The sequence below is a fragment of the Pelodiscus sinensis genome, unplaced genomic scaffold (assembly GCF_049634645.1).
Source record: "Pelodiscus sinensis isolate JC-2024 unplaced genomic scaffold, ASM4963464v1 ctg93, whole genome shotgun sequence".
Taxonomy (NCBI): Eukaryota; Metazoa; Chordata; order Testudines; family Trionychidae; genus Pelodiscus; species Pelodiscus sinensis.
This window is the reverse complement of record NW_027466008.1, coordinates 196,948-210,537: the sequence shown is the minus strand read 5'-3', so window position 1 is coordinate 210,537 and position 13,590 is coordinate 196,948. Positions and strand designations below refer to the sequence as shown.

Sequence of the window (13,590 nt, the reverse complement as noted above, 5' to 3'; positions counted from 1 at the left end):
GTTGTATACCTAGATTTTAGTAAGGCATTTGACACAGTCTCGCATGACATTCTTATCAATAAACTAGGGAAATGCAACCAGAATGGGGCTAGTGTAAGGTAGGCGCATAACTGGCTGGATAACCATTCTCACAGAGTAGTTATCAATGGTTCACAATCATGCTAGAAGGGCATAACAAGTGGGGTTCTGCAATTGTCTGTTTTGGGACTGTTTCTCTTCAATATCTTCATCAATGATTTAGAGCAGGGGTCTCCAAACTACGGCCCGCGGGCCGGATGCGGCCCGCGAGGCCCTCTCATCCGGCCCGTGGAGACCTTTTTGTCTGGCCTCGCCTTCCGCGTGCCGGTGTGACGAGGCGATCCCCGCCCGTCCCTGGGGCGCCGCCGAACAGGCCCTTCTTGCCGCGGGGGGGGCCCTGTCAGGGGTGTGCGGCGTGTACTCACGCCGCGCCGGGGCAGGAGAAGCGGGCCGCTCCGCTGACAAGCGGCCGCGCGGCGGCAAACGGCGCAGGGGGCGGGGGTTAGCACGGGCGGCATTCCCCCGCCCAGACTGACAGGGCAGCCGGCCAATCAGGGGGCAGGATGGGCGGTGGTGGTAACGCCCGCCCGGCGACGTGCGGGGGAACGTGAACCCCGGCGGGAACTTTAAAAAGGTGACCCCTTCCGCCCGGGGGGGGGAAGGAGTGAGCGGTGGCAAGCAGGAGGGGAGGACAGCGTGCAGAGGAAGGGGAGAGCAGGGGGAAAAGCCCCCCCCCTTCTCAGGAGTCCAGACCCGACGGCCACCCAGACGGCAGGACCAGCCCCGGCGGGAGGGGTGGGCGTCTGGATATACGACCGTCAGCCTGACGGACGAATCAAAGGTGACCGCCCCACGGTGGGGGGAGGTAGAGGGTCACACGAGGAGGGAAAGGAAGCAGCCCAGGGCAGAACTCGTTAGAGTTGGCGGGCTGACGAGTTACGGCAGGAGCCCCGTCAGCCGGACCGGAGCCAGCTGGTTCCGTGTCCTTAGGGCCCTGGGCTGGGGCCCGTGAGTGAGGGTGGGCCCGGGCCCCCCTTTCCCTCCCCTTCAGCACTGGAGGGAGTGCATGGTCAGAGTACCGGCCGCGCTGCGACAGAGGGCGCAATAGGCAACTGAAATTCCCCATCGTGAAAGCGGCCCCCGAACTGCTGTTTGATAGTTAATGCGGCCCTCGGGCTGAAAAGTTTGGAGACCCCTGATTTAGAGGATGGCATAGAGAGTACACTTATTAAGTTTGCAGATGATACCAAGCTGGGAGGGGTTGCAAGTGCTTTTGAGGATAGGGTCAACATTCAAAATAATCTGGGCAAACTGGAGAAATGGTCTGAGGTAAACAGGATGAAGTTTAATAAGGACAAATGCAAAGTACAGGCAGTCCCCAGGTTACGTACAAGATAGGGACTGTAGGTTTGTTCTTAAGTTGAATCTGTATGTAAGTCAGAACTGGCCTCAACAGGCTGAATCTGGACGCCAGTTCTTACATACAGATTCAACTTAAGAACCCCAGGCGTCCCCAAGTCATCTGCAGCTGAAACTGATCAGCGGCTGATTCCAGGAAGTCCGGGGCAGAGCAACTCTGCCTTGGGCTTCCTGTAGTCAGCGCTGGTCAGTTTCAGCAGCAGCTGACTTGGGGACGCCTGGGGCAGAGCAGCTTGGGTGCTGCTGGGTTGCTCCAGTAGTGCCGCTCCTCTGCCTCAGGCCCTGCAGGAGAGCTTCTCTGCCCCAGGCCCTGCAGGAGAGCTTCCAACCCGAGGAGCCCGCAGAGCCACCCCAGTCCTCCCCATCAGGGGTTCGTACCCCATTCCTCCCTCACCTCCTTCCATTTACCCCTCCCTAGCACCTCTTCCTGATGTAAAAAATAAAGGACACGTGTGTTCAAAAATAGAAACTATCTTTATTTAACAAAACTGGGAGGGGGGGGATTAACCTCTGGGGAGACTGGGAAAAGGAGGTGGGAGTGGGGAAGAGAGAGGGTGGGAGAGGGGAGGGGGAAACCTGGGAGGAGGGAGCTGGAAGGGGGAAGCCAGGGGAAGAAGGAGGAAGGGAAGAATCAAACTATGGTAGGCCATATCTTCAGTACTGTGTACAGATGTGATCTCCTCACCCCAGAAAAGATGTTTTGGCCTTGGAAAGGGTTCCGAAAAGGGCAACTAAAATGATCAGGGGTTTGGAACAGGCCCCATATGAAGAGAGGCTAAAGAGACTGGGACTTTTCAGCTTAGAAAAGAGGAGACTGAGGGGGGATATGATAGAGGTCTATAAAATCATGAGTGGTTTGGAGAGGGTGTATAAAGAAAAGTTCTTCATTAGTTCCCATAATAGAATGACTAGAGGACACCAAATGAAATTAATTGGTAGCAGGCTTCAAATTAATAACAGAAAGTTGTTCTTCACAAAGCAAATAGTCAACCTGTAGAACTCCTTGCCACAGGAGGCTGTGAAGGCTAGAACTAGAACAGAGTTTAAAGAGAAGTTAGATAAAGTCATGGAGGTTGGGTCCATGGAGTGGTATTAGCCAGGGGGTAGAAATGGTGTCCCTGGCCTCTGTTTGTGGAAGGCTGGAGAAGGATGGCACGAGACAAATGGCTTGGTCATTGTCTTCGGTCCATCCCCTCCAGGGTTCCTAGTGTTGGCCGCTGTCAGCAGACAGGCTACTGGGCTAGATGGACCTTTGGTCTGACCCAGTATGGCCATTCTAAGCTCAGGGCTCAGGGTCGGGGTCTCACTGGACCACCTTGATTTCCATGCAAGCCTGCTCCTGGGTTTGCATGTGGCCTTTGGTGGCCAGGCTGGCAGCTATCCTGCCCTAGACAGCCACTTTCCTATGCCTAGTGCGGAGGTCGTGGACGTTGGAGGCCTCCCCCCAAACCTGGATGAGGTCAACGATTTCCGCACTAGACCAAGCAGGCGCCCACCTCTTGCGGCCCCGGGCAGGCTCCTGGGAGCTGCCAGCCTGGTCCCGGGAAGAGGCGGAGGGCTGGGTGGCAGTGGGTGGCTGGCTTGTGCCATGCCAGGTGCAGGGTCTGCTGGCTGGGTGCTGGCAGGCTTGCACCTGGCACGGGCACTGTAGCCAAACCGTGCCCCTTTAAGGGCTCCGGGGCCGGGAGGGGAGCAGAAGAGTTTCCCTGGTTGTGCCCAGAGTGGCCACCAGAGCAAGCTGGGAAGGGGTAGCCTCCCACTAGTTCGAATTAAGTGGCTACACAGCCCTTAATTTGAACTACTTAATTCGAACCAGGCGTTAGTCCCCGTAGAATGAGGTTTACCTAGTTCGAATTAAGTGCTCCGCTAGTTTGAATTAAGTTCAAACTAGCAGTTTGTATGTGTAGCGCCTATTAAAGTTAATTCGAACTAACGGCTATTAGTTCGAATTAACTTTGTAGTGTAGACATACCCCTATTTAGGAAGGAACAATCAGTCTCACACATACTGAAGGGGAAGCGACTATCTAGGAAGGAGTGTTGCTGAAAGAGATTTAGGGGTCATAGTGGACCCCAAGTTAAACATGAGTCAACAGTGTGACACTGTTGCAAAAAAAGCAAACGTAATTTTGGGATACATTAATAGAAGTGTTGTGAGCAAGACACAAGAAGTCATTCTTCTACTCTACTCTGCACCTTGTAGTTCCCAGTTCGGGTATTGTGTCCAGTTCTGGGCACCGCATTTCAAGAAAGATGTGGAGAAATTGGAGAGGGTCCAGAGAAGAGCAATGAGGATGATTAAAGGCACAGAAAGCCTGACCTATGAGGGAAGACTGAAAGAATTGGGCTTATTTATTTTAGAAAAGAGAAATCTAAGGGGGGACATGATTGCATTTTTCAAGTATCTAAAAGGATGTTCCAAGGATGAGGGAGAAAAATTGTTCTCCTTGGCCTCTGATGGTAGGATAAGAAGCAACGGGCTTAAATAGCTGCAAGGAAGGTTTAGGTTGGACATTAGGAAAAACTTCCTGTCAGGCTTGTTAAACACTGGAATAAATTGCCGAGGGAGGTTGTAGAATCTCCATCAATGGAGATATTTAAGTGCAGGTTGGATAGACATCTGTCAGGGATGATCTAGACCAGGGGTGCACAATCCCTGGATTGCGACCCCCAAGGGGGTCGTGGATGTCTTTCTGGGGGTCTCTGCACCACATGGCCACCAACGGCCAGGCCCAGGCCCAGCCACCCAGATCTAAGTGCCACAAAATTGCCAAGGGCTGGGCCCAGCCATGGGGGTCACAGATGTAAAAAGGTTGCACACCACTGATCTAGACAGTGGTTGGTCGTGTTGTGAGGGAAGGAGACTGGACTCGATGACCTCTCAAGATCCCTTCCAATTCTGTGATTCTGTGGATACTGGCATACGGGAGAGTACAAGGAAATGCCATCTAAATAGACAAGACACACACAGTATGGGAATGAGGGGTATGTGTGTGTCTAACACACTAGGGGGTGAACAAGATGATGATGATGTTTGCTCTGCAGTATTTTTGATGAGTGGATGGATTGACTTGGGGTGGAATCAGTGAAGGGAAAGGAGTTCACCAGGGTGGGACAAGTGGAATGAAGCTGGGGTGAAGCAACTGAGGGTGAGGGGGTGGGGATTGGAGCACACAATCAGCACAGGGCAGAGAATTCTGTGGTTGTGCTGGAATGTCCAAATGTCCCTGCTTCAGCTACTCCTATTCCTACTGCCTGAAGTCTCTGATTGGTTTCTCTTTATTTCCCAAAGCCATATGGTAAAGAAGAAGAGGAGGCACTACAAGAGTCTTTGTGCCCTGTAAGGAGGGGCTTCCATACATATTTTTAGGTTCAGAGAGGTGCAAGGAAGAGGTAGCCTGAGGGGTGCCATAATTTTACTCCCTCCCTAATGTAGCCGTCCATGCTTTGACTGTTTCTGATTCTACAAGCTGGAATAGGGTAGTTGACAGCCTCTGTGGGCCCCTGCAGAAGGTCTGTATGAGGGGAAAGTGACTCCACACTCCTAGAAGTGACAGGGCCTCAGGTGAAAGGAGCAGGGCTGGGGCAGCCAGTTCTTAGTGCCATCTGGAGCCCCCTCCCAAGCCTCAGAACCTTATGGAGTGCGTGGGACTGCGCTCTGGTAGCGATTTAAAGGGCCCAGGGCTCCAGATGCTGCCACGGTAGCAGCAGTAGTGGCTGGGAGCACTAGGCTCCTTTGAATCACCAGTCCCTAGGGCAACTGCCCCCTTTGCTTTCCCTGTTGGCAGCCTTGAGCTGGAATCTCTTTAGCAGAACTAAAGCAAATGCACTGCCACAATTTTAGAGAGGGAGAAATGTCTATATTTTGTCCACTGTTTTTTTTTAGTATGCTCTGATTTTGGAAATCTAATCCTCACATCTGCCAGCTAAGAGCCCTCATTTGTTGGAGATGACAGTCTAAGCATGTATCAAAACTTTGAGGTAGTCCAGATACTATTTTGTCATTAAATAGAGAGTGAGTTATAATATTGTCTGCAATTCTATGGTTAACTTAAGGAAGTGCAGCAAAAGACAGGAGCCCACGCACAATAAATATTTACAAGATAAATCAAAGTTGGATACCAATTTGAGCTTGAATTCACAATGATCTGGATTGACCCTGAGTTCAGATTTATGCTAATGGATGTACTCTAGATTAATAGCCTGATTGGTATTTCTGTAATTTTAAATCCTGGCTCTCATATCAAACATTGGGGCAGAAAAACCTGCAGCTAATACATATTCAACATTGTTTTTTATCCTGCTTTGCCAGGATTTTTAATCTCTTGTAAAATCATTCATGTCTTTATACCCACAATGCACTGAGTAATGAGCTATCCTTCACAATAGGTTCAGAAGCTGTGGCAGCCATCTTGTTTTCTGTCTGAATTTTTTATCACAGCCTTCTATCTCATTTTGCATTATTATACTGGACCACACCTTTATTAAAGCTTTGCACTCTAAGGGTATGTCTACACTACCACCCTAGTTCGAACTAGGGTGGTAATGTAGTCAACCGGAGTTGCAAATGAAGCCCAGGATTTGAATTTCCCGGGCTTCATTTGCATGTTGCCAGGCGCCGCCATTTTTAAAGGTCCGCTAGTTCGGACTCCGTGCCCCGCGGCTACATGCGGCACGAACTAGGTAGTTCGGACTAGGCTTCCTATTCCGAACTACCGTTACTCCTCGTTCCACGTGGAATGAGAAGTAATAGTAGTTCGGAATAGGAAGCCTAGTCCGAACTACCTAGTTCGTGCCGCGTGTAGCCGCGGGGCATGGAGTCCGAACTAGCGGACCTTTAAAAATGGCGGCGCCCGGCAACATGCAAATGAAGCCTGGGAAATTCAAATCCCGGGCTTCATTTGCAACTCTGGTTGACTACATTACCACCCTAGTTAGAACTAGGGTGGTAGTGTAGACATACCCTAACCTAATAACTAGCTCTTGAATGATTTCTTTCTGTGTACAGGAACTACAATTCCTAACCTTAGGAATTAGTAGCCCTAACAATTGCACTATCTTTGAAGTAGAATGCATTAGAAGAACATTAGGGCTATGTCTACACTGGCAGCTTCTTGCCCATGGCAGTGTGGACGCTCTTTTGTGCAAGAAAGCTCTGATGGCCATTTTAGCCATAGGGCTTTCTTGCACAAGAAATCCCTGACAAGTGTCCACAGTGCCCTCTTGTGCAAGAGCTCCTGCGCAAGAGGGCTTACACCTGTTAAAAAAGAGCGTAGCTCTTGTGCAAGACACCCTCTCTTACCACGCACTACTGTAAATTTCCTTGCGCATGAGCAGGCAGGCAGTGTGGATGCTCTGCGGATTCTTGCATAAGAATGGCCGTAGTTGTGCAAGAAGCCGCAAGTGTAGACATAGCCTAGGATTTGGAGTTTCTTATGCCCTAAACAATGTATCCAGTGTTTAGATGGCAGAAGTCTGTTGTATGGTCAATTCTAAATTAAGGACAAAGAAATTCCAATCTTCTGTTCTTTCTGAATTATTTCTATTGCACGATCTTTATACTTATGTGGGTGCTATCCAGGTACAAGACTGCCTACAATATCAAAATCTATACAAGTGTGATGCAATAGAAAATGTTACCTCTTGGTTTACTGATCTTTGATATTTCATAAATATAAGCACTTCATTCTGGCAGACGTTATTGTTTACCTAGGAATCCAGTGATGACTTTTGTATGTTGCTATCACTGTACATTTAAAAAACAGCTATTGAAGTATATTTTTGTCACTCAGGAAGGACTGATGGGTCAGAAGCCAAGTGATATGGAGGAGTTATTAAAACAGTCTCAGAAGGAACTATTGTGGCTTCAGAGGCAGCTGTCCTTCATCTCTCCAGGAGGGTCTACATGCACTTTGTCAGCTAGTAAAGTAAGTTCCTTCATTATTGTTGCATTTTTCTTTTCCAGACTTATTTTGCTGTGCAAAGAGGAATCAAAATGGGAGCAGCTTATTCTCCCTGCACATCATTGTAGCTCTTTGACTTCAGTGGTGTTGCTTCTGATTTAAGCAGGGAGGAGAGGAGAGTCATTTTTGTATGCATTTTTCAAAACAGTTGCATGCAATTGCCTGGAGGATAGAAAAAACATACAATTTCTTTAGAAATGGCTGTGAAGATGAAGGAAAGTTAAGCATTTTGCTGTTATACTGCATAAGAGATTACTTGAATTAATATTTTAAATGGCAATGGAGATACTTAGCATCACATGACATCTGGCTTACCTCACCATGTATGGCTGTGTCTACACTGGCACGATCTTGCGCCAAAGTGGCCGCTCTTGCGCAAACTTGCTGCCTGTCTACACTGGCCGTGTGTTTTTGTGCAAGTAAACTGACTTTCTACTGTATAAAATCAGGGCTTCTTGCGCAACAACTATGATACTCCCGCTCAGGAATAAGCCCTCTTGCACAACTGTTCTTGCACAAGAGGCCAGTGTAGACAGGCAACATGAATTTCTTGTGCAAGGAAGTCCTATGGTTAAAATGGCCATCAGAGCTTTCTTGCACAAGAGAGCATCTACATTGGCATGGATGCTCCTGTACAAAAGCACATCTCTTGCACAAAAGCACATGCCAGTGTAGACGCTCTCTTCTGGAAGAGTTTTTGCACAAGAAATCTTCCTCAAAAGAATTATTGCGCAAGAAGCTGCCAGTGTAGATGTAGCCTATATGACAGGATAAGCTCTACCCTGACATCTGGTGGTGAATTGTGGTGAGTGGTGCAACAAGACTTTAGGGGCTGATCTCGTTTGCATAGGCACACCCACCCCGCCTACTATGTGCTCACAGCAGCTCAAATGGTCACTTTGGCCACTGTGGGATCCCCAGTGTCTCTGTTATTGAGGCGGGGGGGGGGGGGGATAAAGTATTGTTACCTTGATTATGTGAATCAAGGACAGTGGAATAGTGGAACTGTTTTATGACACCATAAACTAAGTAGCACTCGCTAGACAAGGGGCATGGGTTCTAAACCCAGTCAAGCTGAGAGAGGCTGGGGGCAGATATTTGTACCTAGTTATGGGGCCCTGTCTGAGGGCCTAAAAACAACATCAATTGAACCCCCTCCTCTCTACTGTGGAATATCAGAGCTAATTTGGATTCCATTAGGAGTCTGGTTGCAAGCTGCTGAGCTGACTAGCACTAGCACTGAGGGTCCTCTACTATGAGCTGAAGAGCTGAAATCACTGTGTGCTGTGGGGAGCCTGCAGCTATACTGTTGAAATTGCTGAAGAGCTGAAACCTACTATGAGCAGAAATCACTGTGTACTGTGAGGAGCCTCAAGCTATACTGCTGGGGTTATGTCTAGATTGGCATGTTTTTCCGGAAATGCTTTTAATGGAAAAGTTTTCCGTTAAAAGCATTTTCGGAACAGAGCGTCTAGATTGGTAAGGATGCTTTTCTGCAAAAGCACTTTTTGCGGAAAAGCATCCGTGGCCAATCTAGATGCGCTTTTCCGCAAAAAAGCCCTGATCGCCATTTTCGTGATCGGGACTTTTTTGCGGAAAACAAATCTTAGCTGTCTACACTGACCCTTTTGTGCAAAAGTTTTGCACAAAAGGGATTTCTGCCTGAACGGGAGCAGCATAGTATTTCCGCAAAAAGCACTGATTTCTCACAGTAGGAAGTCAGTGCTTTTGCGGAAATTCAAGCAGCCAGTGTAGACAGCTAGCAAGTTTTTCCGGAAAAGCGGCTGATTTTCTGGAAAAATTGGCCAATCTAAACACAGCCCTGGGGTGCATCTAGACTGGCGAGATTTTGCCAGCTGTCTACTCTGTCCACTTGATTTTGCGCAACAGCACTGACGTTCTACTGTCCGAAATCAGCGCTTCTTGAACAAATGCCTTGACGCTCTGGTTCGGGAAAAAGCCCTCTTGCGGAAATGTTATTGCGCAAAAGGGCCAGTGTAGACAGGCAAATAAGACGTTTTGCGCAAAAGCAGGCTAAACGGAAAAAAGTCCTAGTGGATGCTTGAAGGCTCCGTAGCCGCAATCAGCTCCCGGACTTCCTGCCCCTGGGCATGGAGTGCAACATCTTCCCCCCATCCCACTCCCCACTTCCCCTGGGACTTACCTCCATCACGATGACACCGATGGTGGATCTGCCCACCCCAAACTGGTGTGCCACCAATCGGTAGCTGTCCGGAGTGGACAGTTTCCATAGTGCGATGTCGACCCTCTTGTCGACTGGGATGGGTGCCCGCAGCCGGGTGGTGGCTCTCTGGAGCACAGGGGCGAGCCAGGCACACAGCTCCAGGAACGTCCGCTTTTGCATGCGAAAGTTCCAGAGCCATTGCTGGTCGTCCCATTGCCCCAGGACCAGCCGGTCCCACCAGTCCGTACTGGTGTCCAGTCTCCACAGTAGCCTCTCCACGCTGGGGTGGGGATACCACAGGAATGCCATGGCCTCCGTGGTGAGGGAGTCCAAAGCAATCTGTGCCTCCAGGTCCTGGAACAGGAGGGCAGCAGCCTGGAGCACCAGCTGCAGGCACTTCAAAATGGCCGGCAGGGGCCAGAGCAGGCACATGGCTACCCCTGGCTCCATGGCAGAAAAAACAAGGGAGATGAAAAAAAAGCAAGCAAAGGCACTAAGTGACAAAAGGCAGTGGTGACCAAAAAGGCAGAGGGCAACCACCAAAACTGCTACGGCTGACAGTCCCTGCAAGAAATCCTATAGCACGCAGCAGGAGAGAAACAGCTGTCCAGGGAGAGCCCTTTAAGCATGTGTCTCAAAGGAGCTCCAGCCCTCGCCCCCAGAAAGGGCTGGTGCCCTTTTGCCCTCTTCAAAATGGTTCTGGGCTTCTGCTTTTGCGCAAACCACAGACCAGTCCCACAGAGCGCCTCAGCTACCTCCCTGAAGCCTCACGAGCAAAACTCCCCCGACACCTCCGGGCCTCATACACAGGTGAGGGGTCTTAGAACCCAATCTCACCTACCCCAAACAAGTTCTGTCCGGTTCCAAGAAACCAGCCACAGTTCCCAGGTCAATTTACACTCTGGATCCTACCCACAAATCCTTACCCACAAAGCCAATTGTTTAGAATATACAATCTAAAGGTTTATTTTACAAGAAAGAAAAGCATGAGAGTAAGGTTGTTAAAGTATCATACATACATGCATCGAATCTCCCTGTTCTCGATGCAGGCTTGCAGCATAGATGTTATAACTGCTGGCTTAAAAGTCCTTGGTGCACATCCTATGCCAGGATGGGTCCACAGTTCTTCCCAGCTCATGAATCCCTGCGAGGCCGCATCTGGGGTCAGGAGCAGATCTGAAGACCAAGAAAGAGTTCGCCACATGGCCTATTTATACCTCCTTCCTGCTTCTTCCAAGCTGGAGACAGTCACATGGTCTCTGACCAGGCGCCTAGATTCCTTCATAGTTGGGTCCCGTGTACTTAAGAGACCTATTGTCCCTGGAGTCTTGCTAATTAGCATGGCCATAGGCCGAGCCCATTGCTCAACCACATACAGAGAAACTTCTAGTCTCCATACAGAATACATATTCATAACTCCACACCCAGACATTGTACAGATATATGAAGGGCATAAACAGAATCAGTAGAAAGTAAGCTTTTGTTTGACACCTCACATGGCCCCCTTTGTACCACTTTTGGGATGAACACCTCCCCATGGGTGCAGCAGTGACCTGGCTGCTCCCCTCAAAATCCAATAACGTCACAGCACCACAAGGTAACTTTGTTCATGTTGTTAGGTGGGTTAAAAATCAAAGTCTCTCATGCAACTAAGAATGAGAGATGAATTCAATCCAAAATTTAAGATTCAGACACCTTCAAACATTGATATTCTGATGTAGATTAAAACTTCACATGAGGCTGGTCTCTCTCTTACCTCTCAGATGCCCTTCAACTTTAACTTAGCACCCAAATCTGAACTTGGTTGAGCTCATCTCTAAACTGAAATGGGAGATAGGAACAAAGAGAATGACACATGATTACTAGGGCTGGCCAGAGAACAAGAATGTAGCTTTGTGAAAAATGTTGAGGTTTCAAAAAAAGTTTGCATTTTGATACAGAACAAAACCCAAGCCCTTCTGACATTTTTTTACGGGGGGGGGGGGGGGGGAGAGGGAAGAAACAGCGAACAAGAGAAAGACCCCCATGACTGATTTTGAAGCCTACTTAAGGCCTCTTTGCACCATTCAGGTGGGGCATAAAGGGGCCATAATCTAATGTCATAAATGGCAAATGTCCATCAGATAATTCACCCAGCATAGGGCGAGTCCCTGCTCGTGTGTCTGTGCTACAGTCAGTCTTTGTGCCTCTCCTGCCCTCCCCCCAATGTGGAGCAGGGAAAAGGTCTGGTGAACTTGTCTCCACTATGATGTAACAGTCCTTCTTTTCCATAGGTTCCACTCAGAATTCTCAGTAATTTTAATGCTGCTGACTGGCTGCATCTCTAAATTGCATAGTGTGTGTGTCTGGTCTTTAAAAGTGGGAAGCTAGAGCCAATTCCCTGACAAATCCCAGGCTCAGGTAAAGAACAAAGACCACCCCGTAGGCTCTGGCCTCACTACTACTGATTTTATAATATGGTTGGCTCTCTATGTGATTTTGGTCTATATACACCATGATTAGTAATCTGGAAGTAACCATGGCAACTATTATGTCAGTGACCTTGGTTGTCTTGCTATAACTGGCTCAGCATGCTTTATTTTTTTTAACAATAATATTGATTGGATTCACCAACTCTGCTAGTGTAATTGGGTTGTCCAGTCCTCCTTCTTCTCAGTATTCTGTGTGATAGGACCTCCTAGGGTGCATTGCTGAACATGCTGCTGGTGGTGCTGCTTTGTTAGCTGCTTTTCAGGCTCTTTCTCTGGTAGTGAGGCACTACAGGATTGCTGTCTACATTCTGCCACCTTCCCTGGTCCCTGCCAAACATTGATACAACTACAGTTGGGTGTCCTGGAAAGTGTAGAGACTCAATCATTTAGTAAAGAAAATATGCTATGTGGACACAACTCAACAGACCTCTTTTATTGTTGTTATTGTTACCAGATCAGAAGAAGTTCATAGGTTACAAAAGCATGGTTGTACCTGAACTCAGAACAATTTGCCTTGCCTGTAGGGAATGTGTATGTGGTTTCCAGGGAACTGACAGCCCAATTGGGGCCCTGGGCAAAGGAAGGGGCTGCTCCATGCTTCTAGAAGGGATGGGACTGCAGCAGCCAGCCTCAGCACCACCCAGAGCATGCCACATTGCTCCCCTGCCCCCCGTACCTAGAACAACCTGGAGCACTGTATGGCACTTGGTGGTGATTTAAAGGAACTGGGGCTCCAGCTACAGTAGTGGTGGCTGGAAGCCTCCACCCTTTTGAATAACCAGTCCCCAGAGCAGTTGCCTCTCCTCCTGCCCCCTGTTCATGGGTCTGGTGGTTATAGATAGGAACATACTTGGCTTTTTTCTTGATCTGATTTGTCTCCTGCTGAGTGAACTTTGGGTAAATCAGTGAGGCCAAGACTTTAAAAAGTGACTAGGGATTCTGGGAGGCTAACTTTACATGACTTAGATTGGCCTAATTTTCAGAGGGCAGATAAAAACTTAAAAACACTGAAAAACAATGGCACTGAAAAACAGGCCTCTTTAGAATGTGTCAAGATGGACACCTACAAAATTAGGTGCTCTGGAAAATTTTGGCTTGAATCTTGAAGCCCACGGCAGGGATTTTCAAAAGTGCGCAGGAACCAAACACTCCCACTGTGACACTCTGTACCAGAATTTCTATTCAATTCAAAACTGATAAAAGGAAATTCTTTTTGCACCCAACATTCTGTTATTGTGGAACTTATTGCCACTGGAAACCAGTGAGGCTAAAAATGTATCAAGCTTTAAAAAAGTTTTGACATTTATGTGCCTAGGAAAAATATCCAAAATTATAATAGTTAATACTAACAAAAATGTTGGAAGTGATTTTAAACCGTATGCATCTGGTAATGGATATTGTTGAAGACAGAATATTGGACTAGATGAACCCTGCTCCAGTGTGACAAATCCAATCACAGAGCTGAGCATCCATCATGGACACTGCAAAATGTGTTCTCTTGACAATTCGGACACTTATTCAGGTTCCTAAAGAGG

General features: G+C 48.3%; 1 protein-coding gene and 1 long non-coding RNA gene across 3 annotated transcripts in view; one reads left to right on the top strand and one right to left on the bottom strand.

Annotated features, from left to right (window-relative positions):
• LOC112544823 (uncharacterized) overlaps positions 1-13,590 on the top strand; it is a 195,415-nt gene that overhangs the window by 76,408 nt on the left and 105,417 nt on the right. For both annotated transcript variants that reach the window (XM_075918070.1, XM_075918071.1), the window contains exon 4: positions 7,229-7,363. In XM_075918070.1, the coding sequence (XP_075774185.1) occupies positions 7,229-7,363 (135 nt within the window). The remainder of the gene's footprint in view (positions 1-7,228; positions 7,364-13,590) is intronic.
• On the bottom strand, positions 7,362-11,802 carry LOC112544824 (uncharacterized). Its single transcript, XR_003088151.2, has 4 exons — positions 11,717-11,802; positions 11,341-11,405; positions 10,604-10,760; positions 7,362-7,561 (listed from the first exon to the last, which is right to left on the bottom strand). It is a non-coding gene; the product is annotated as an uncharacterized LOC112544824 (long non-coding RNA).